Source organism: Acanthochromis polyacanthus, chromosome 9 (genome assembly GCF_021347895.1).
Source record: "Acanthochromis polyacanthus isolate Apoly-LR-REF ecotype Palm Island chromosome 9, KAUST_Apoly_ChrSc, whole genome shotgun sequence".
Classification (NCBI taxonomy): domain Eukaryota; kingdom Metazoa; phylum Chordata; class Actinopteri; family Pomacentridae; genus Acanthochromis; species Acanthochromis polyacanthus.
Genome location: NC_067121.1, coordinates 6,078,692 through 6,103,488, shown reverse-complemented (window position 1 = coordinate 6,103,488; position 24,797 = coordinate 6,078,692). Strand labels below are relative to the sequence as shown.

At 40.6% G+C, this 24,797-nt stretch overlaps 1 protein-coding gene across 6 annotated transcripts in view; it reads left to right on the top strand.

The window, feature by feature from the left end:
* rasal2 (RAS protein activator like 2) overlaps positions 1–24,797 on the top strand; it is a 108,779-nt gene that overhangs the window by 71,172 nt on the left and 12,810 nt on the right. For all 6 annotated transcript variants that reach the window (XM_051952980.1, XM_051952977.1, XM_051952978.1 and 3 more), the window contains 6 exons: positions 764–870; positions 9,080–9,192; positions 21,121–21,274; positions 22,316–22,414; positions 22,497–23,051; positions 23,685–23,829. In XM_051952980.1, the coding sequence (XP_051808940.1) occupies positions 764–870; positions 9,080–9,192; positions 21,121–21,274; positions 22,316–22,414; positions 22,497–23,051; positions 23,685–23,829 (1,173 nt within the window). The remainder of the gene's footprint in view (positions 1–763; positions 871–9,079; positions 9,193–21,120; positions 21,275–22,315; positions 22,415–22,496; positions 23,052–23,684; positions 23,830–24,797) is intronic.

The following is a 24,797-nucleotide window of genomic DNA, read 5'->3' as shown; positions in this document are numbered from 1 at the left end:
CTGTCTGCAGTTCAACTAAAAACTCTTTTTTTTCTTCACAGTTGGTTACATAAACTTTATTTTTATTTAAATTTTGAATGTAGAATAACGTGATTTTGATTAAATATCGTGATTTTAAGCTTAAATTTGTTGAATTATTCCAGACAGGACATCACACATGATACATTCAAGGACCGTTGGAAAGTTAAGAGTCTGATGACGTTTTTTAGTGTTGTTACAGTTCCTGGTTGATAAACGGTGTCATTTGGTCATTTTTAGACTTTCCGATGGGTTTTGAGAGTTGACAGATCCAGAATTTTTTAGACCTGCTTTGTGTGAAGATGTCTGCAGGGTTTACTGGACTGATTAGTGATGCTTTTCTGTTGGATCCACTGATGGGACAAACTGCACTGAAATGATAAAGTGACCGGACATTTGATAGTTTAAATTAAACATTTGCAGTCAAAAGGTGTCTTTGAGACGAGTCATCGAAGTGAAACCTCAGAACGAAGCTGACGGTTGTTGGAAAAATAAACTCTGTGGATGTTGGAGGTCAGACAGGTTAAAGCTTCCTGGTCTGGCTGAGTTAAAACGAAACCAGACGCTTTACTTTGATGTAGGAACCAGCTTCCATTTCCCTCCACCGTGTCTGAATGTCATCACCGTCCTCCATCGTCTGGTCCAGGCTGAAGGCTGCAGCTGCTGCTGATGATGATGATGTTGGTGAGGATGAGGAGTTAAAGGCAGCTTTGCTTCATCTAACTCCCTCTCTTTGTCTCTGCAGAAGTGTCTTCGGAGCGATCTCCGAGGAGGAGGAGTATTTCTGGTTTGGGGAGTTCAGAGAAAAGCGTCGCAGTCGACAATCCGAACTCGTCTCCTTTCAAAGTGCCGGTGAGTCTCTGAAATGTTGTTTTTTTTTATTCTTTTGTGTTTTACATTTCGAACATTTAAACCGGGGATACAGTCGAGGGTCGGGATGAAGATTTTGAACAATTTTCTCGAGCGATATTTGTGTTAATAATCAATGAATTGATAACATTAAGTGAGTGCTGTCTACACTGGTCTATATGGTGATGTTGAGCCACATGAGCAGAGCTGAGCGTGAACAAAGGGTTTTGGTTGGACTAAAAAGTATAATTTTTTAAAAACTCAAAGCATCACCTTACCTGCCACTCCTGTACCGCTCTTATCCTTAACTCAAAGCATTGTCTGGAAGGAATTGGGTGAACATGCAGAGCTGTGGTTGTGTTTGTGCTGGTTAAAGTCTGAGTGATTTGTGTGAAGCAGAGTGAAATGTGCTGCACCTCCATGGAGACAACAAGACTATTACTAGAAGTAGAAAGACCTGAGGAAGACACGGGTGTTAACAACACAGCAACTCTAGATACTACAGATATTTAACTATTTACATTTTTACAAACTTTGACCAAACCGTTGTTCTCTCTACTCTGTTCATCACCTGTAGAATGTATCTCCAACAACCTGCTCTTATTTGATGTACATAAACATTTTTTCCAACAGAGATGATTTTTGCAGTCTTGATTGGCATGCAGTAGGAGTACTGTACAGCAGGTCCTCGGTTTACGACGTCCTCGACCTACGGCGTTTCATGGTTGTGTCACCATCACTCATAAATTTATGAAGAAAGTTCTGTTCCATCGTTCAGACGTACGATGTTAACTCAAATTTTGTTAACAAATTAGTGCGTTCACCAGTTGTACGCTACATTGGATTGTGCTAGATTCGCTTTCGTTGTTTGTGTTGTTTTTTTTGGAAACTTTTTGCCCTTCATTATGGCTCCAAAGTGTAAGTCAGACTCATCTGATTTTTACTGTACAAAGTTTTTTTTTTGTCCTACATAATGATTTTACCTGACATAGGTACTTATATACACACATGTGAATTCCAGGTTAGGGCGAAAATCACGTTACGTCGCACCATAGGAACGAAATTCTGACATAAGTTGAGACCTCCTTTATTAGTCGTCTATTACACGCCTTCAATACATGACATCACAGGGTAGCCATTAATCACCACACAAGTGTTTGTCATGGTGCCCACTAGCTTTAACCTTGCCAGCAAGTTGATTTCTCGCGATATTTGTGAGTTCACAAATCTCTCAAGAAAGCATCTTGTACCGCTCCCGCTTTCACTGTTCGGACAGAGCCAAGTTGGCACGGGCCAATCACGCAGCAGTATTCGTGTGTGGGGCGGGATATCCAGGTGTGAAGACGACAGCACTCTAGACGACACCAAGTGCCAGTAGATCAAAACAAACATGGCAACGGAGGACAACGATCGTGTAGATGCTGCTATTAAATCAGTTTTAGCCGAATCTCGTATCGCTTCTTTGAAGGAAGAACAACGAGAGGCTCTTTGCACATTTCTGGATGGTAAAGATGTTTGTGCTTTTTTAACTACGGGTTTTGGTAAGAGTTTAATCTACCAATTGGCTCCGCTCGTTGTGAAGGTCCCGCAATTGGCTAAAAATAAACCTGTCAGAGGCGGGACATACTGTTGCATTGTCCAATCCGTGCCTCTTTCCTCCCAACGGATTTACATGGAGCGGTCCCAGATTGATATTGTGGAGTACTATCAAGTACTACACAATTATTAATCTGGCTATTGCCAGGTTACACTAGCTTGTCAACATTGAACTTTACATATTTTACAGAGGAACAAGTTGTCATTTAGGGCAAATTCATGTTTTCTGAATCCAGGTGAGAATTCCGTCAAGCAAAAGTGGTTCTGTTCGTACTGTGATAAGACTTGGATGATCTGTGCAGATGGTTGATTGCTACCTAAACCAACCACAGAGCAGTTTTTAGTGAATGTAGCAGCTACTTTCAGACTGGGCTTTAGCGCTACATCAGTTATTATTCATGAGGTGTGTCGACCACAGTGGGCAGATGTAGCACAAGTTATCTGAAGAATTCACAACATCCTACTGTGTTTAGGCTCCATTAATAGAAAATAAGCACAAATCTAAGCACCTCCAAAGTCCAGCAGCGACTGCTTCAATTTCAACAAATGAATGAATAAGAATCTCCTGGAACCATCTTTCACTTTAAAAATGGTCTTTTAAAGCACCACTTGAACATGTGGACTGTCCGCACAGTTTTTCACAAATTTTGGGATACAGGATATCACGGATTTGGGTGGATGATGAAATTTATGTCAATATGTACCTTTGTGGATGTTGAAAGCATGGATTAGCTATATGTTGTTGGAAGATACATTCAGCATGGTGAAATATCTCAGGTGTGAAAAGGTTTGTAGAGCTTGTTAAAGTGTACAATACCGTTCAGAAGTTTGGGGTCACCCAGACAATTTCATGTTGTCCATGAAAACACACTTTTATTCATGTGCTAACATAATTTACTTGCACAAGGGTTTTCTAATCAGCAGTTATCCTTTCAACACCATTAGCTAACACAATGTATGGTGGTATGATGGTTGCTGGAAATGTTCCTCTGTACCCTTGTTTAGATATTCCATTAAAAATCAGCCGTTTCCAGCTGGAATAGTCATTTACCACATTAACAATGTCTACACTGGATTTACGATTAATTTGATGTTCATTGAAAAAAAGCGTTTTTTCTTTCAAAAATAAGGACATTTCTAAGCGACTCCAAACTTTTGAACGGTGGTGTACCTTTGTGGATGCCGAAAGCTTGGATTAGCCAGAAGTTGTTGGAAGATACATTCACCATGGTGAAATATCTCAGGTGTTAAAAGGTTTGTAGAGCTTGTTAAAGTGTAAATAATTAAATATCTGCAGTATGTGCTGAAACAATTCTCTACTAGAGTTGGTAACACCTGTAGGACATGCTGATTCCATGTTTTTGGAGTTCTCTGTACTTCTAGCTATGATTGTGCTGTTTCCATAAAGAAGCAGGAGTTCATTTTGCAGTAAAAATGAGCAACAAATACATCCAGAAACTGTTCAGAGAGTTCATGACTAATAGAATAAAATCCAGTTGGAGCAGTTTGTGTAGCAGATAAATGACGATTATTAGACAGTAGATGTCTGTTATTCTTGGACGAGGATTTACAAATCCATCACTGAGACGATCCTTTTGTATCATCAGCAGGTAGGAATGCATGGTGTCACGTTGTGTTCGACTACCTGGACCAGTTTCATCCACCACGTCCTCCTGATAAAGGGCGATTCTGTTTATTTCATGACCGAGACGCTGTCTGTGGATTTACCCTGAATTAGATTCTAACCCAATTGTAGCGACGCTCCATCTGTATAAGTTGTCATGTAAACGTCTTCATCCGATTATCGGAGTAAAACACAAGACTGGTAATGTATGTGATCTGATTAACACGTGATTGGATCATCAGCTGTGTAACTGTACCTGATTACTGCAGGTAATCAGAATACTTCTGCTGCTGCTGCGCCTCATTACTTCTGCTGAGGAGTCTGGGATGAGCTATATTTAGCTGACAGGCAGATGAAACTCGCCTCGTTTCTAAAACATTTTGGCTGTCAGGAGTCCCGACATGACTGTTCTGATGGATATTTAACAGCTTTCAGAGGCCCGATGTCTGACCGCAGCCGAGTCACCGACCTGGTAGAGACATCGAGTTAAAGACTTGGAAAAACCAGGAGAAATTAATCTGTTTTTATTTAGATTTACTCTGAATCATGCGAGTTCTCTATGGAGTGGATGAACAGCTGAACACATCTCTAGTCTTAGAGGACGAGTCCAAGTCTGGTTTCAAGTCTTCAAAAGGCTGTTCCATGTCAAGTCTTTAGAGGATTAGTCCAAGTCAGGTGTCAAGTCTTAGAGATCTAGTCCAAGTCAAGGCATTAGAGGACTGGAACTACCAAAGTAGAGTCTCAAGTCTTTTATGACTAGTCCAACTCAGGTGTCACGCCTTAAAGAGATAGTCTAAAGTCAAGTTTTTAGAGTACTAGTGAATTATTTAGAGGACTAGTTGAAGTTATTTGTCATATCTTACAGTTCTAGTCCAATTCAAGGCTTTAGAGGACTAGTCCCACCGGAATTTTTACAGGATTAGTCCAAGTTAAGTCTCAAGTCTTATAGGACCAGTCCTAGTCATATGTCAAGTCTTAAGAAGGCTATTTCATGTCAAGTCTTTAGACTAATCCCAGTAAAACTTTTGAGGACGAGTCCAAGTAGAGTCTTTCCAAGGACTAGTCTTTCGGTGCTTTTCTGAAATAAATATTGTGAACTCAATATTTTGGGTTTCATGTTTGTTGGTTGGACTAAACAAGTTATTAGAGACGTCAGCTTCAACTCAGCAGAGTTTTGACAATTTGCTGATGGATTAATCACAAATAATAATGATAATAAAAATAATTGTTGCCGTATAGGAACTGAAAGAAACTAAAGCTATGAGACTTTGATGAACTGATTTAAACATTAGATGAAACTAAAGAGGTATTGATTCGTTTTTGCTCATATTTTACAGGTTAAGCTGTAAAACCTGTGGTCTATGGCACCTGTTCCTGTTAAAACACTCCTTTAATAGTGCTTTTGTTTTGACAGGTTACTTTAGTTTTGATCTATTTCTGTTGGAGGTCAGCAGTCAGTATTCTTCTCAAGAATTCTCGTCAACGATGTTAAATTGCCGTCGTCATTAGTGGTGCAAAACAGAACTGAAACTTCGGTGTTGATGCCTCACAGACAGATCTCAGGTCGAGTATTTTTAGTTTCCTCACAGCGATTCTTGTCACAGTCAACATGAGCAGAGAGCATGCTGGGAGTTCACGCCGCCTAGAAGTCGGTGTTAAAGCAGTGACAAGTAGGAACATAAAAAAACATCCAGCAGTCAGCTCCAAACACTAACTGCTCACTAATCCACGGAGACCAATAATCACGATCAATAGCTGCGATCGGCTTGTTGGTCAAAGTGCCGGAGACGCTGCAGAGACGTTTGAAGTGTTCCTGCCTCTGCAGACTCTCTGGCAGGACGGATCTTTATTCTGATGCATTAATGGGAGCCGATGAGCCTGAAGGGAGTTTGTGGGGGAGGACGGGGGGCGAGGAGGGAGACGGAGATGTGTTTGAGGATATTAATATCTCAGGAAATGAGGCCGCTCTCCTCGGCGGCTCTGCGAGGGGCTTTTGTTATGACAGCGGGTCTGATAACTGAAGGGTTTGATCAGATCGATATCGCCGAAGTCGCGTGACCGACCGACTCCCTGCTGCTGCTTCATCGTCGCCTCAGACTGTATGTTCATCCATCAGATCAAAGCATCAGCTGATGTCGGACTTGCGACTCATCAAGTCTACGGTGGGAAGCGTTCGGCCTGAAGGAGGCGCTAACATTGTCACTAACGGAGCAGATTATTTTGTTAATCTGAATTTCATTGTTTAAGTTCAACAGAAATTTGTTCAACTAAAGTATAAAATCAGCCATAAATTTCCAGTTTCTGGTCTTTAAACCAACTATGTACTGGAACAACTTCTTTAATTTCTTTTCAAGCTTCTTGACTCGCAGATTTGAGTCCAAATCTCAAAACTACAGCTGCTGATTCTGTCGCCTTCATTTGGATTTTTTGCTTCCAAACTCTTCACGTGATAGAAAAGCAACTAACTACACAGCTTAAGTCAGTAAAGAAGCTAAAAATGTGACTAACTCATAGAAAGAAGCTAACTACATAGCTAAAGTCATAGAAAGAAGCTAACTACATAGCTAAAGTCATAGAAAGAAGCTAACTACATAGCTAAAGACATAGAAAGAAGCTAATTACATAGACAGTGACAAAGAAAGAAGCTAACTACATAGCTAAAGTCATAGAAAGGACCTAACTACATAGCTAAAGTCATAGAAAGAAGCTAACTACATAGCTAAAGTCATAGAAAGAAGCTAACTACATAGCTAAAGACATAGAAAGAAGCTAACTACATAACTAAAGTCATAGACAGAAGCAATCAACACAGCTAAATTAACTGAAAAAACAAGTAATTGCACAGCTAGAGCAACAGAAAACAGCTAACTACATAGCTAAATTAATACAAAAACAGCTAAATACACAGCTATGCCTTAAAAAAATAAACTAACTACATAGCTAAAGTTATAGGAACAGCTAACTGAACCCATTTTTCTCAAAGACTACAGAAGGTGAGTAAGACCATTCTGCTTCCAAACTCTTCATTTATTTTCAGTCAAAGCAAAATAAAACATTTTTAGTTCTAGTCTGAGATGAAAAACTCTACAGTTCTCTGTTCTCCGTGTGTGCCTTCAAGTCTGATTAATTACAATAAATCTGAAAATAGTTACTGCAAATATTCATGAACTCAGAGGAAAAGATTCACCTCACGTCAATAAATTAGCAAACTGTGAAATAATATAATTAACAGTCAACACAAAAAGTGTCTCTATCAGTGTCTGCCAAGTAGAGCTACACGGATAATCTGTCAACCAATAAATTAATTACCGTCTTCTCTGGTTTGCATATTTCTTATAGAGAGAAACTCTAAATTGTCTGATTCCAGCTTTCTGAATTTTACATTTTCTGTTTCATTATTCCTCCGACAGTGAACCAGCTGAATATCTTTGGGTTGTGGAAAACAAGATAAATGTCCTCTGCAGCTTTGGGAAACATTTTTCATAATTTTCTTGCCTTGAATAGACCAAGCAACTATTTGATTAATTGAGGAAATACCTTCTAAATTAATCTGCAATAAAAATTATGAATTTTAAAAGAGCTGTCAAGTTGTTGGCAAGTTGTCTGTAGAAAAACATCAGCAAAATGCTAAAAACATCAAATTTTTAACTTCCAGCTTGCACTCGAACCTATCATGTGTTCTGTTTGGAAATCTGAGCTAAAAATCACAATATTCTATCAACATCTTTTTATTCCACATTTGCATCAAGTCAAGTCTGAAGTCTTATAGGACTAGTCCTAATCAGATGCCAAGCCTTTACAGAACTAGTCACTTATTTAGAGGACTAGTCCAAGTCAGGTGTCAAATCTTAGGGATCTAGTCCAAGTCAAATCTTTCAAGGACTGGGCCAACTGAAGTTTTTATAGGGTTAGACCAAGTCAAGTCTAATATAGCAAGTCCAAGTCAGGTGTCAAGCCTTAAAGGCATAGTCTAAGTCAAGTCTTTAGAGTACAAGTCAATTATTTAGAGGACTAGGTTAAATCAGGTGTCAAGTCTTAAAGTGACAGTCTACTGTAAGTCAAGGCTTTAGAGGACTAGTCCCACTGTAGTTTTTACAGGATAAGTCCAAGTCAAGTCTCAAGTTTTATAGGACTAGTCCTCGTCAGATTTCAGGTCTTTAGAAGGCTATTTCATGTCAAGTCTTTAGATGACCAATTCATATCAGGTCTCAGGTATCACGTCTTAGGGATTGTCTAAGTCAAGTCTTTAGAGCACTAGTTCATTATGAAGTGAATCAGCTCCACAGAGCTCCAATACACAGGGCTTCCACCACTAGTCTTAGAAGACGAGTCCAAATCAAGTCTTTAGAGTACTAGTCAGTTATTTAGAGGACTAGTTTGTCAGGTGTCTTATAGATCTATTCCAAGTCAAGGCTTCAAAGAACTAGGCTACTGTAGTTTTTGCAGGATTAGTCCATGTCAAGTCTTATAGGACTAGTCCTTTTCAGATGTCAAGTTTTTAGAAGTCTATATCATGTCAAGTCCTTAGAGTTTCTCTGGCTGAACTTCTCTAACAACATTCAGGAACTGACATAAACTTAAAAATCTGTCAATTTCACATGTTTCTACAGTTTCTAGCTCTGATAAATAGTGGATTTTTTTATTTTTCTTTTTTAAGATATTTTCACATTTTTCAAGCCCACCAGCAGGTTTTGTGCTTCAGACATGAACTCTGTACAATTTACTGACCCTGGGATCTTTTCTCTTGCACCACCATGAGGACAAAGTCTTATCGCACAGTGGAAAGGTCTGAGTGTGCAGAAAAGGCATATAAAGTCAGCTAGAGGTCTCCGTGCGGCCGTTATTTCCACACTATCGAGAACACGAGGAGGAAAAATCACCCTGCTACTCTTCTTCCTTCACCTTTTCACTGCAGAGGCACCACAAACTCCTTGTTCTTCAGCTGAAAAGCTCCTCCGTCCTTAACATTCTGCTCATGTTTTTGTCTTTCAGGGGTTTTTCAGTAAACGTCTCAAAGGCTCCATCAAGAGGACGAAGAGTCAGACCAAACTGGACAGAAACACCAGCTTCAGACTGCCGTCGCTCCGACCTGCTGACGCCGACAGGTAAACCCTCATATTTAAATTCTTCAGACACATGCCAATGAAAGCCCAACTCAAGTTTGGTTGTTCTGTCATCACATTTTTGTCTTTTTTTGTAGCCCAAGTTGGGGTTTATTAAACGCCTTCAAAAGGTACAGCAACACATTAAGTCCACACTACTTACATTTGCTGGAAGATGTTGTAATTTACCCATGTTCCCTAAACCCATCATAATGCTTCCATCATTAGAGTAAGCTCTACAGCTTACTGAGATTCCCTTGAATGCCTCATATCTATCGGTAGATGCTTAAAGTTTCTGATGTTCCAGAAACACCTCATGTCCGTTGGTAGGCACTAAATTTTACTGATGTTCCACAAAAACCCAATATCCATTAGTAGATGCTGCATTTCACAAATGTTCCTTAAACGCCTCGCACCTGTTGGCCTCCTGAAAACCTGGCTTCTACAAGCCATCTGTAGACTGGGTTTGGACTGTTCCTCTATAGATAGGAAAGTGGATATGAACTAGACATCTGAAGACATCTGACTAGGACTAGTCCTGTAAGACTTGAGACTCGACTTGGACTAATCCTATAAAACTGCAGTTAGACTAGTCCTCGAAAGCCTTGACTTGGACTAGATCTCTAAGACTTGACACCTAACTTCAACTAGTCCTCCAAATAATTGAATAGTCCTCTTAAGACTTGACTTGGACTATCCCTATAAAAACTTCAGTTGGCCTCGTCCTCTTATGACTCAAGTTAAACTGTCCCTCTAAGACTTGACACCTGACGTGGACTAGACCTCTAAATAACTGACTAGTGTTCTAAAGACTTGAGAAGTCTTTAGAGTCTTAGGACAGATGAGATCAAGATGTTACAATGTTACAATTTACCGATGTTCCCTGAACACCTCACATCCATTGGAAGATTCTAAAATTTGCAAATGTTCCCCAAGAAATTCACATCCATTAGCAGACGCTACAATTTACGGATGTTCCCTAGATGTCTCATATTTCTCGGTAGATGCTACCGATGTTTACTAAATGCGTCACATCCGTTGGTGGACACTAATATTTACAGATTAAAGAGGCTGTAATGTTAGATGACAACATCTAACATTACAGCCTCTTTAATCTGTAAATATTAGTACAGAGAAGCTTCTAATCTCCATTCAGTTACTGCAGGTGTGGGAGCAAAAATGAGTTTTAAAAGATTGAAGTAGGGCATTTAATGTCAGACTTACCTGAAACCAGGTGGTTTTATTTACCTGTTGGGCCACTCAAAGACACACAGACAAACCTGGTAAATATCTAGATATTAACAACGTATCTGTAGGTCATCGAATTCATGAGTAATTATACAGTGCTCCAATCTCAAGCCTTAGATGACATGTTAAAGTTAGATTTCAAGTCTTTAAAAGGCTATTCCATGTCAAATCTTTAGAGGACTAGTCAATTATTTAGAGGACTAGTAGGGGTGTAACAAAATAAAAAATGGCGAAATAAAATTCAAAGACGCACGAAATAAAAAACACGAAGGGGCACCGCGCACCACTGAGACTGATGATTTTTGACCCTCCTCGCCTACCGTAGCAAAACACTCGCTTCAAAACGGAGGAAGATGAGGTTGAGGAATTAGCTGACGCTCCTTCGTCATATAAATCGGTTGTGTGGACCTATTTTGGCTTCCTATGTAAACGACGAGAGAACAGTGAGAAGTTTGTGGATAAAACAAAAACCGTGTGCAAAATATGCCACTACAATTCGCCGTATACTGCGACGAGTACAACTAGTTCACAGTTCAGACATTTGTAGGCCTAGACTGCAGCTCCTAGGACTGCTATTTGTTTTCCTTTTCATTCAAGAATGTAGTTATCCTGATTATTACAACAACAAAGCACTTTTTTATTGAGATTTTATGTTTGTATTTGCACTGTAGTCTAAATAAAGGGGGAAAAAAGCATTTATTTTGTTGATTGAAAGGTCAAGTCTTGAGGTCTTAATTTGATGTGTGCGGCACCTCGTTGGTATAAAGCAGGGGTCGGCAACCTTTAACACTCAAAGAGCCATTTCGACCCGTTTCCCACAGAAAAGAAAACACCGGGAGCCGCAAAATCCTTTTGGCATTTAAAATGAAGACAACGCTGCATCTATCTTTTTTTTTTTACCTCTATGCCCTTGTTAATCAGTCGTGATTACTTAATTACAAAGCCTCAAATTAAATAGATTCATTTTTTAATCGTGTCCTTCCACTAATATGTATCTTACTTGGTTAATGTCATTTTTGCTCTTGGACCTCATATGTTACATAATGTTAGCTGGAAATCAATATTTTGCAAATGTCTATTTAACTTGTAAAATCTATTTATCTATTTATCTTAAGCTAATAACTTTTCTCCGGTAAGTCGCTGCCCTATTTTTCCAAGACGACACTCCTCTGACTCTCTGACCTGCTGCCTGGATGTGACATCGAGCCGTGTTCTTGCGAGTAACGTGTATTACTCTATCATGAGTGCTTTTGACTCAAAGACGTGTCTTTCTTGGAGTGGAGCTTTAATATACAGGTTTGCCATTCTTGAGTACAAAACGATGTGAAACTACAGGCGTTGCTTATCCAGGAGTAAAATTTAAAAAAAGGCATGAAACGTGTGGGAATCGGAAGCTCCGTGTTGTCTCTCTGCATCAGCTTTGCGCTCTCATGTCTCATGTCATGTCTCATGGCTCCGGAGCCGCGGTTGCCGACCCCTGGTATAAAGAAACTCAGCTGGGAATATAAGATCTTATTTGTGACGTAAAATGTGTCTATCAGACTGTAGAGTTTAAATAAAACGGCCTCCAGTGAGTCTTTGAACTGTGACTGATGAGGCAGCACAGTTTTGCAACGGTCCTCTAATTTAGGTTAATTTCCTGTTCTGGTTCTGCTTCCTTCAGTTTCTGTCACTGCGTTTCCTCCAGTTATGAATCTCAGCGTCCATCCGTCCGTCTGTCAGATATCAGTGAAGATGTTAAACATCAGCAGAATGACGGACGGACGGAGAAAGATGAGGTTTGGAGGGTTTTGCCTTTTTGTTTCCAGGAGGTTGTGGGTTTCTTCTCTCCTTCCTCCTCCTTCCATTAACCCGCCCAGCCTTCCCAGCACCGACTGGAGGTGGTTTTACTGGAAGTCTCCTCTCTGCTGCTTCACTCAGTTTTCACTCTGCTGAGGTTTTGTGTGTTTTGTGGGTCTGATAAGAGAAAATGTGTGATGTTTACACACATCCTTTCTTATCTGAAATCTGAAACAGGACGACAGATCTGGCAGAAAAAGCAAACAAACAACGGAACTGTCTTTTTGATATTCTTTAGCTGGAATATTTCTTCTGGAAGATTTGATTTGACTTCATCTAAAATCCTAAAAAATGAAATGAAAGTCACTTGATTGTTTTGTTTTCATGTCATGTTTTTGTCAGTTTTATTCCCTTGTCTTTGCTAGTTTTTACAGAGAATCAACATCTTATTGTACGTCATCGTATTGGGACTGTAGTGTCCAGATTAAGTGGCCTGTTGGTTGGTCAATAAGTCCTTAATCACTGATGTTCATTTAATGGTAAAAGCAAAGTGCCTTATTGATGGAATGCATGTTAACAATTAACTGTTTGTTTTATTGCTGTTTGTTTTTATCACTAGGGCAGAAGGCGGAGGAATATGAGGAAAATGTTTTGTAGATCGGCTGTAGTATCTGGTTGTTCCACCAGGTGGAGCTTCTTACTGTTTGATACTGTAGAGCACAGAGGACAGTTGGGCTGTTTAGCTAGTAAAGGAGCACTGTGATAAAGACTTCTATGAGGCTTGTTGACCTCAGACCAGCAAACAAGTGTTAAGTAAGCTGGGATAAACGGCTAATTTTGCAGCCTTTTTTTTACAGTTAAGCCTGATAACAAATTTTATTGTGTATTCCTTTAGTGACCAAAGGAGGCATCACTGGACTGTGGGGGTTTAGCTAGTGAAGAGGCACCATGACAAAGATTATTGTAGTAGTTAATGACTTCCATCCATACTTGCATACAGAAGTCAAGCTGTATCTAACGAGGGCTGCATTTGTGCATTTGAATGGCGAATGTAACTGAGCCGCTTTACCTGCAAATGTTAGTTCCTTTGTTTTAGTGATTAAATTAATTGTTGATTGACAACACGATCGACTATCAGTTCTGAAAGCTGTTGACATTTGCTTCCCTAGTCAACGTTGTTCCAGGGTGAATTCATTGTTTTTGATTGCAGTAAAAAGAAAAAGAGTACATGAACACCCAAGTGTTTTCACGACTTTGAACTCTACACTGCTAGACCTAACTTATTTAATGTAAAAAAGAACAAAAGAACAGACTTTTAATTAACTGACCCCGTGTCAAAGATGCTGTGGCTGTATTTTGTTCAGCTGAGTGAAAACTTCAGAGCTCAACACCAACAAAATATCATCGAACAGGAGCAGCTAACTTTAAAGTGCTACTAGTTGTTGTGTTGGATCACCAGGTTCTGTTTTCTGAAGTCGTATGAATATGTGCAGCTTGTCTGGTATAATTTTAGTATAAAGCATCCCAGTTCAAATGATTCAATAAGCTTCAAATACAAGTTTATTGAATGAATTTAGAGAAAGCATGAGATTTGTAGTTAAACAGAAGCTAAGGTTCCACCAAGTCTTTCTGTGATTAAATACAGGATCAGCTGTTATTGTGCTTCATGTGAATAAACGTCCAGCGAGTCGTTTGATTTGCTGACTTCTGCACAGCATCTGTCGCTGCCTGTGTGTATGTGTGTGTGAGGATATGGATGCAGAGTGAGTGTGTTCGGCTTTACAGTCGACAGAATGTCAGCCAGCTGGACACCAGGATAATGCTTTCCACACACATAGTCTGACTCTCAGTCGGCTCTTAGCTCTGCCTCCTGATGGACGCTTCGTCGTCTCTCCTCCGCAGAGCTCGAAAAGTTCAGCTGTCCACCACTCTGAGGCTCAGGTAAGACTGTATCTGTGGGTAGAACCGGTTTAACGGATGTTAACCTCGGTCTGATTGACCCCTGTTGTCTTTGGGACGAGAGTTTCTGACTCCATCTGATGTCAGTTGTGGGATAACATGATCTCTGCTACATTCATAGATTCAGTCAGTAGAGCATCACTGAGCTCCAGATGTTACCTGATCACTGTTTAACGGTTAGGTTCTTCTACACTGTACTGAGAAATTACTTCTGTTAGCTGTTGTGTTGGAATCAGAACAGTAATGACTAGGCATGTGCTAATGTTTGTTTGTTGGGCATTTTTGCTGCATTAAAATTTAGCCTGTCGATACCATTTTCTTAGTTAAGGCTGACATCAAGCATTATAGATCAGCTGGAGTACCTGGTTGCACCACCACTTATTGTTTAGTACTGTTGCTAGTTCCATGTTGGCAGAGAGCATCGTAGGTTTTTAGCGAGTTAAGGACCGCCATAATGAAGACTTCTTAGCATGAAGGATGCTAAATTTCTGCAGACATGTTTTGTTATTCTCCAGAGCATTTTTTCAGCTTTGGAGGGGTTGTGTTGCTTAATTTTTCCCTTTAAAATACTCAAGGTTGCATTTTTCACTTTTTTGTTCTGTAGAAACTCTGGTGTGATTTTGCTCTTTGGATGGTTTTCATTCTGGAATATTACTTTTCTTCAGTCTTCTGCAGACTGGGAGTCGTCTTGTCCGTTAGTATTTTGGTTTATCCACAGACATTCATGGTGCAGTCACAGATAGTCACACATATCATCTCTCCAACATCTTTTGTAGTCAAATGATCACATTGCCATCTTCGTACTACACTCTCAGGACATTCACTGTGGTAGTCCTGGTCAGGTTCACACCAAACATGCTGGACTCCATCTGAGCTGAACGAATTTACTTTGTTCTGATCTGACTACAGAATGTTCTCCCAGCATTCATCAGGCTTCTTTTAGTGTTCTTTAATCTTACATTTTTGAGTCAAAGAGCAGCAAAGTTTTTTGGTTTGCCTTTGTCCATAGAGGTTGGTACTCTGGCTCCTTCTATACCTCCTGACTACTGCTGCAACTGTGTTTAACTGATTTTTAGTTCATCTTCGTAGATCCATTTACATCTTTGTGAAGCCTCACTGTCAGATTTTTCAATTCATTTGGCAGTTCTTTTCCATGTGTAGCCATGATGCAGACATAGATAGATACGGCTCAGTTTAGAACCACATTAAAACAGTTAAACTGATCGGAAATTACAGGTGGACTCCGTTTATTTCAGTGAACACAGGTTAGTTTTGCTGCATTGATTGCTACTTTGTTGCTTCTATACACCATAGTCGATCTACTGTTTTTGTTTTTGATTGTTCATGAGAGGAAATATTTTGCTTTTCATCTTACAAGTAATACAGTTATTGAATAATTTGGAATTGCAGTGATATTACCCACAGGTGTCTTTACTTCTGTACTGTATATACCTGTGGTAAATGACCCAGGCACTGAGGGCTAAATAATCAGTCCCTGACCTTTTGAGGTGTGGCGTCACAAAATTGCGACAATTGAAGGAACAGTAAGCAAAAAGATGTCTTTGACAGGAGCCTAAATAAATCAAAAGCTCAACCGCACAGGAAAAGATAAAATCGATGCTGAGCTCACAAAGTTGGACGAGCGCTGCTGTCTAAAATATCATTGTGTGCTGGAGCATGAAGGAGCCGAGACACAAACCAGAAACACTGCAGGATCTGTCCACATACTCCTGGCCATCGATTGTATGATAAAAGGAGGAGCATTTGTGAAGACTTCTCTCCAGTTTTCTATTTTTTTTTAGTTGTTTATAGCTTCTTACACTCTCGTTTTATTTATTTATTTATTGTACCATTCCTAAAGTTCACTTCAAATTCACTGGACAGTTTTATGTTGTGAAATTAAATGCAGCAAATTTATTTTGTTTTAATAAAAACTGGAAGCAAAGACTGGAATTCGAAAGACTTTAGACTAAACGTTTGATCATTTGAACATCATTCTGCATCACACAGCTTATGTTAAACTAAAAATAGTCCTTACAACTTCTCAGTTTGTAGCAGATGAAGTGTGTTTGTGTTGTCAGAGCTCAGTACTGTAAGTGCTTCCTCCTCCTCCTCATCTTCCTCTAACAGCACAGTGGATCAGGTTTCTGTCCTAATGCAGGAGACCAGCCCTTCCTCCAGCTCAGTCTGTGTGGGTTTGCATTTGAAGGAACTTTCCTTTAACGCTCAGGTTTTGTACTTTCATTCATCCTTTCTGACAGATATACGTAAGAACTTTTTGTTGCTCTTTTGTGACTGTCTGAAGGACCCTCCATTGACTAGTTATTGATAGAAAGAATGAAAACCACCATCTTCACTCACATATTTTTTTATGATTAAAGTCTACAAGGACAAGATTTTTATTAAAATGAAAATACCATGACCGTCCCCTACACTAAAACTAGCAGAAAGACTGAGCAGTGCCTCCAGCCTTGAGATAACTAGAGAAAATCATTAGTTGACTAGTTGGGTATCATTAGAGTACATTTAACAATCAGTTTAAATGTTGGCAAAGATCTTTAAATTGACTTTATTTAAGAAAAAAAAAACTGAAGAACTACAAACAGAAAATATTGCGCTGATAACTACCTTTGTGAAGTTCTGGATTCTCCACTACCTCCAACCAAAGCACTCCTGGCATCCTATCAAGACTCTTGGGTACTCGTGGACGTGGAAGTATTCAACTAGCTAAAGGGCTTTCTTTTTAATTATACATTTGTATAATTTGACTGGCACCACAGTCCAACAGCTACATTTCCAACAAACAGCGGGACATTTGAGGAATGTTTTGATTGTGTTCACTGAGAGTCTGTTGCACGTCCTTGATGAACATTCTCCAAACGTATACTCTCGTGGTTACGTTACCCTCGCCTTGCCACTATCATTGGCGGTGGCATCCACACACTGCTCCAAGATATTTTAGTTCTGATTTATTTTTCATGTACCCAGCAGTGCCAGTCTTAGTGTTCAGGGAATGTTCTGGGAAAGTCTCCAGAACTGCCAGTTTTAATGTTCAGAGAAAGTTCCACAAATGTCCCCAGAATGAGTCACAGTATGCAGTTGCTGTTACTGAGGATGCTTGTGGACTTCCAAAGAATCATCTACCTTCCACAAATGTTCCCAAAAACCACCCAATCTTAACGTTCTGGAAGCATTCTGTGGAGGTCACCTAAACTGCCCGTCTTAATGTTTGAGGACACTTTTAACAAATATTTCCAGAACTGCCAGTCTTAATGTTCAAAAAACATTCAGTGAATGTTCCAAGAACTGCCCATCATAATGTTCGAGGAATGTTTCACTAGAACCTCCGTTCTTAACTTTCGGGGAACGTCCCATGAATGTCCCCAGAACCAAGAATAGCGTGCGATTGGTGCTACCAAGGACAGTGGTAGATGCTCCCGGAACCTCTGGACTTAATATTCAGGGAAAGTTCCGAAAATGTTCCCAGAGCCAGTAGCATCATGCAGTTGCTGTTGATGAAGATGTTGGTGGATGTCCCGAGAACCGTCTACCTTCTGCAAAAATTCCCAAAGATGATGTAAATGTCACCAGAACTGTCCATCCTAATGTTAAAGGAATGTTCCACGAGAACCTCCATTCTTAACGTCCCATGAACGTCCCTAGAACCTTCAGCCTTAATTTTCGATGAATGTTCTGCTAATGTCCCCAGAACCAAGAAACAAGAGTGACTGATGCTACCAAGGACAGTGGTGGATGTTCCCAGAACTACCGGTCTAAGTCTTTGAAAACTTTTCAAAATGACGATCAGGAAATGCTCTGCTATCCTTTAGCAATGGTTCACATAACCTTCTGTTGTTGGCCGGGTAGCCTGTTAGCCTGTTAGCTAATTCACTTTTCTAGCTTCTTGGGCAACAGAGCAGTCTTTCCAAAATCCAATTCGCTGTTGTTTTTCCAACAGCAAATTTCAGACTGCAAAAGAAGAAGGAGGAGTTTCACAGTCGCATCCCGTCCTAATGATGGACTCCTGGTTGATAAATCATAACACTAGCCTCAGTGAAACTCCTGAACCACAAACACAGCAGTGAAAACCAATTTATTATTCAAACAGAAGCTGCAACAGCCACAGCCTGCTGTAAACCTTCAGATCTTGTCAATAATTTCCAAAATAACCTCCAGATTCCTGATTAGAAGTCTGAACTTAGTGATTGGGGCCATAAGGAGTCATTGAAGAACATCTTTTTGGAGAGAAGTTGAACTTTTATGAGCTGTTTTTTTTTTTAAATTAAAACTTAGCTTTGCTTTTCTGGCTTTGCTCTTAAAGTTTCTGCATCACTGTGGACATACTTTGACCCCAATAACCTCAGGAGGGTTTCTGAAAAGGACAGGAAGTTGCATCGCTGTCTCAGATTAGTTGTTGTTGGTGTTGACAGCATCACTTTTAGTTCAGCGTTGTTTTTCATGCTGTTTGTGGGCGTCAGTAATGACGACAGAGCAGCCCGAGAGATTGTAGCTCCGATGGCAGTGTTCAGAGAGAATCTGACATGTAAGAGGGTTTATTTCGACATGAATCCTGGTTGGTTGATGTGTTTACAGTCAGTGAAACCACCCGGATGTCGCAGCATCAGTGCAGATCTCAACCCACTAATCCTGGTTTACATAACTCATCCTGACACAGCAGCAGGATTAAACACAAACGCACTCATGTTTCACTTCGGTCGACATTACACCAGATTTCTAGGAGCGCTTCACAAACCGTAACGTCACCGTGTTTGAACCATTATAGGAACTGTAACATTCACTCACTTTTTGAAGAGCCATCACTGAAGACAAACTTTCAAATGATCTTCAGTGATGTTGCTCACATCACTTTCACAGAGAAAAGACTTCTTCCTGCAGAAGACTTGCAAAAGAGCCTTCACTACAAGGTATAAAGAACATAGAAACGCAGCCTGCAGCCGTTTACATTTATCACACAGGAATAAATAATCTGCTCTCAGAGGGAAAAGAGATATTTGAGGAGATTTTCAGTGCTTAGTTGGAGCTACATCTACTGAAGACTTGTCTCCATTACTACTGTTTCAGTGTTTTAATGTTTTCAGTCATATTTTTTGCCCGTCTTTTTTTTTTTAAACCACTGTGGGTTCTTTTTTCACTACAATATAAAGTCCTACATCTATATGGAAACAGCAGAAAACAGCCATATTTTTGCTGCCTTAATTTTCTGTCTACTCTGTTCATCATCAGTAGAAAGATGTTTCTCCATGCTGAATGTATCTCCAACAACCTGCTCCTCTGTTCACTGTTTCTGATCCATGCTGCTTTTATTTTATTTATCCAGTAGCTTTGATTTTTCTCTCAGCTCTGTGGAAACACTGCCTGCAGTTCAGGTGAAAACTCTGAAAACACTCAAACTTTGATTTTTTTTTTTTTTTTTTTTTAACAGAATCTGATGTGAATGGTTTGGGTTTTTGGGGGGTAAATTTTAATGTAGAATACAGTAATTTTGCTGAAATATGAACATTTTTTAGCTTAGATTTGAAGGATGGATGAACTTGGTTTGGAAGAAATTGTAATAATTCTTTGAGTTCTAACAGTTTCTGGTGTGAATATGGTGTCAGTTTGGTGATTTGTAAAACAATAACTTGGTAGGTTTTGGGCTTCAGAGGATAAAATAATCAAAAAGCTAAATTAAATTTGGAGGCGTTTTCCGCCAGTATAGCTCCAGAGTCAGAAAACAAACGGTCTCTATGATCCTTAAAATGAGAGTTCCTCCTAATAATCCCTCTGCTTTTTCTTCTTAGTTAATCTGCAGATTATTATTATTAACGTTTTGGTCTATGTGATGTCAGAAAACTTTTTTTAAAAGTTTTTTTTGTCTTTTACACAGTAGAAAACATGAGCAAATGTTTGTCAGATCTGACCCCCAAAAAAAGGCAGCAAAGTGTTAATCGAGTATCAAAATAGTTTTCTGATGGTTTGATTTGTCGAAGCTCTGTTCCTTTAGATTGATTCAGGGTTGTTATGACTTAATGTATCAGACGCTGCACACAGACATAAATATAAACTTTTTTTATACATGTATTTGGATTTATTTGGTTAAAAGTTTCTTCTTCCAAAGTTACACATTTAGAAGTTTTTTAAATGAAAATAATCCCTTTCTGCCTTAAAATGATGACTTTGCTCAAACACTGTTAAACTAGTTTACACTACACAACGGTAAGTTCTATTATCAAAGTAATTCAGCCATACATGTTCGAACCAGAGACGGAAAGAAAGCGCCACCCTGCTCATTGCCACCGTTGGTTTCTTAGGTTTGGTTTTTATGAATCTGTTGACGTCTGTCATCGGTCCACTGAAGGTCCAAGAAAAATGCTCAGTCATAATATTTACTGCTTGTTTGACTCTTGACATGCCTTCTAGCATATAAAAATGCACCACATGGACACGTTAACAAGACTTGATAACTTGATTTTCACCTAAATGGGTCTTAAATGGGCAACATTCGAGAAGATGCTTCATTAAGGAGAGATCATTCGGATGTTAAATAATAATAATAAGAATGAATCATGGTGTTTTAGCCGTTAGACTCTCGTGAGAAGCGACATCATAGACCTCAGTCCTCCTGAGACGGTTGCTAGTTGAACACCTGCCCGGCTTCATGCTGCGTCACGCTTCGCTGCCTGGTGCCGAGGTCGTTGCTGTGGAAACGCTCCCTGGGGGCTGACGCGATTGGCCATCACAGGACTATGTTTACGGCGCTGTAGGAAAGCCTCGACGGCGGCGCTGCTGCTCACCTCGTCCTCGGTGGGCGGAGGGTGGAGGGTGGAGGACGATGCTCCCGGGATCCAGCCTCTCCTGGCTCTGGGATTGCTTTCTGTAGGTGCTACCGCTCTGCCGCTTCACCGTCAACGCCATCACATTTTAATTTCCCCTCCTGTCTTACAGATCTCGAGGGCTTCCCAAGCTGAAGGAGTCGAGCTCCCATGAGTCTTTGCTGAGTCCGGGCAGCGCGGTGGAGGCTCTGGACCTGAGCATGGAGGAGGACGTCTTCATCAAACCTCTGCACAGCAGCATCCTGGGGCAGGAGTTCTGCTTCGAGGTAACAAACACCAAAACTCAAACACTTTAAACCATCCTGAAGAAACACAGGAGCCTCCATCAGACACGTCAGAGTAAAAGCTCAGATTTACTTAGAATGATACCAAACATTTACTCAATTACTAGTTAAAGTCCTGTATTAAAGCCTGCTTAAGTAAAAGGGCTAAAAATATTACAGACAGAATGTTATTAGACCTCTGATCCATCACGTTTTTACTCACTGTGGGTTCACTTTCACTGCTTCATAAAATCCTGCACCTCTACAGAAACAGAACCATGAAGAAGAATTAAAATATTATAAATCACACAAAAAAGGATTTTATTACTTTACAAAGAAAATGTTAAAAACCTGGAATCAACATGTACAACAGGTGTTACCAACACTGGAGTACCATCAGTAGAATGATGTGTCACCATGCTGAATGTATGTCCAACAACCTGCTCCTCTGTTCACTGTTTCTGAGCCATGCTGCATTTATTTATTCATCCAGTAGGGGATTTTGTTGTTGTTTTTTTGTTTGGTTGTTTTGGTTTACTGTGAGTCTAAAACCCATCCAAATTGACTCAAAACATGTCCAACACCACCAAAAATGACCCAAGAATTTTCCCAAAACAACTCAAAAATTATCCAAAATTACTTGAAACCAGTTCAAACTGACTCAAAATGCTGTGCTTGCACTAGGGAAAATTTGTCTCTAGCCACTGTGGCTAAAGTGCTAGAATTTTGTTTAGCCACATTTAGCCACACTTTTTCAGTATCTGTACTGTGGCGCGCGAAGTTGTGGACAAAAGACAAGACAGTTGAGGACATCATCTTGGGCTTTGGGAAATACTGATACAATATATTTTTCGCCCTTTTCTGACAGTTTATAGAACAGATAATTAATCACTCAATTGAGAAAGTAATGGACGGATTCAAAAACAATGAAATGACCAATTAATTGCCAGCCAAATAGCAGCTGAAGGCCTGAATAGCAATAATAGAGGAATTTCATGATTTCATGACGTCCTCACCCTCCTTACCTTTCCTCTCGCCTGTCAGGTGACGTATTCGGGCGGCAGCAAATGTTTCAGCTGTACTTCGGCCTCAGAAAGAGACAAATGGATGGAAAACCTGAGGAGGACAATTCAGCCCAACAAGGTAAACAAGTGGAACACACTTCATCTGATCCTGAGCCTTGTTGTTTCCTGGTTCTAGACTGAACGCTCGTTTGTGTTTTCAGGATAACTGCCGGCGGGCCGAGAACCTGCTGCGACTGTGGATCATCGAAGCCAAAGACCTGCCGCCCAAGAAGAAGTACTTCTGCGAGCTGTGTCTGGACGACATCCTGTACGCCCGAACTACCAGCAAGACCCGCCACGACAGCCTATTCTGGGGCGAGTACTTTGACTTCTCCAGCCTGCCCGCCGTGCACAGCATCACCGTGCACATCTACCGCGACGTGGACAAGAAGAAGAAGAAGGACAAGAACAACTACGTGGGCCTGGTCAACATCCCGGTGTCGGGCGTGACTGGCCGGCAGTTCGTGGAGAAGTGGTACCCGGTCAGCACGCCCACCACCAGCAAGGCCAAGGGGGGCGGGCCGTCGATCCGGATCAAGTCCCGCTTCCAGACCATCGCCATCCTGCCCATGGAGCAGTACAAGGAGTTCGCCGAGTTCGTCACCAACAACTACACCATGTTGTGCTCGGTGCTGGAGCCCGTCATCAGCGTCAAGAACAAGGAGGAGATGGCCTGTGCCCTGGTCCACATCCTGCAGAGCACCGGCAGGGCCAAGGTCAGCACCGTGCGGTTAGCTTAGCATTAGCTTAGCATTAGCCATCTGACAGATCTGACAGTTGTTGACAGTTTTTGGTTGTTAAATGGTGTCATTTTTATGATTTTATCGTGCCTTTCAAACCCACTGGCTGGAAATAATTGATCACTCATCACCTCTTCTTCTCCTTCTTCTTGTTTTTCTTCCCCTCCTCCTTCTCCTTCTTGTTGTTCTCCTCCTTCTTCTTCTCCCCCTCCTCCTTCTTCTTCTCCTTGTTCTCCTTCATGTTCTCCTTCTTCTTTTTCTCCTTGTTCTTCTTCATGTTCTCCTTCTTCTTCCTTTCCTTCTTCTTCTTCTTCTTCTCCTTCATCTCCTTATTCTTCTCCTTCTTCTTCTCCTCCTTCTTGTCCTCCTCCCCCTCCTTCTTCTTTTTCTTCCCCTTCTGCTTCGTCTCATTCTTCTCCTGTTTCTCCTCTTCCTTCTTTTCCTTCTTGTTTTTCTTTGTTTTTTCTTCTTGTGTTTCTTCTTGTTGTTCTTCACATTTTTCTTCTTCTTATTGTTCTCCTTCGTGTTGTCCTTCTTCTTGTTCCTTTCCTTCTTCTCCTTCTTCTTCTGCTCCTTCTTCTTCTCCTCCTCCTCTTTCTCCTCCTTCAGGACTTCCTGACAGACCTGGTAATGTCTGAGGTGGATCGATGTGCTGACCACGACGTCCTGATCTTCAGGGAGAACACGTTGGCCACCAAGGCCATCGAGGAATATCTGAAGCTGGTGGGACAGAAATACCTGCACGACGCACTCGGTGAGCGTCTTACACACCTGTATACCTACCTGTACACACACCTGTACACACACCTGTATACCTACCTGTACACACACCTGTACACACACCTGTATACCTACCTGTACACACACCTGTACACACACCTGTATACCTACCTGTACACACACCTGTACACACACCTGTACACACACCTGTATACCTACCTGTACACACACCTGTACACACACCTGTATACCTACCTGTACACACACCTGTACACACACCTGTATACCTACCTGTACACACACCTGTACACACACCTGTACACACACCTGTACACACACCTGTACACACACCTGTAAACACTCCTTGTTGTTGTAATTAACATAAAAGCCACAAAATGTAATATTTAATGTTGTTATGAGACCTGAAATATGAATTTATGAAATCTCACTTTATATTTGTATTTATTTTTTGTATATATCAGGACAAATTAATTTTTAGAGCAGTAATTGGAGTAGAAGGAGGTCTTTGTGTCGTGGATGTAGTATTTATGGTGCTGAATGTTTATTTAAAACAAGTTATTTCAGTTATTAATCACATGAAACCGTCGTCTCAGCTGCTGGAGGAAATATGCTGCCGCCGTTCACAGTTTGTCAGCAGCTTTGCGTTGATCCTGAATTAGATTAGAGGTTTCAGTGTTTGTAAGCGTTATTTCCATGAAGTGCTGACTGGGATGCTCAGGAAGTCTGCTGCATCACGCTCATCATCATCGGAGGGATTCAGGAAGGAGAAGAAGGATCTGGAAACGGTGACAGAAGGAGGCTGAGTCCCGCTGAGACCTGCTGTCATCACAAACTAATCAACATCAGCCTTTCATCGCTGCTCTGCTATTATTATCAACACACAGACACGTTTTCACCCTCATTAATGTATTTATAGGTTCAGATCCAGAAATAGAGGAGAAGTCAGGTAACATGAGTTCTCTGCTGGTTTAGGTTTTTTTT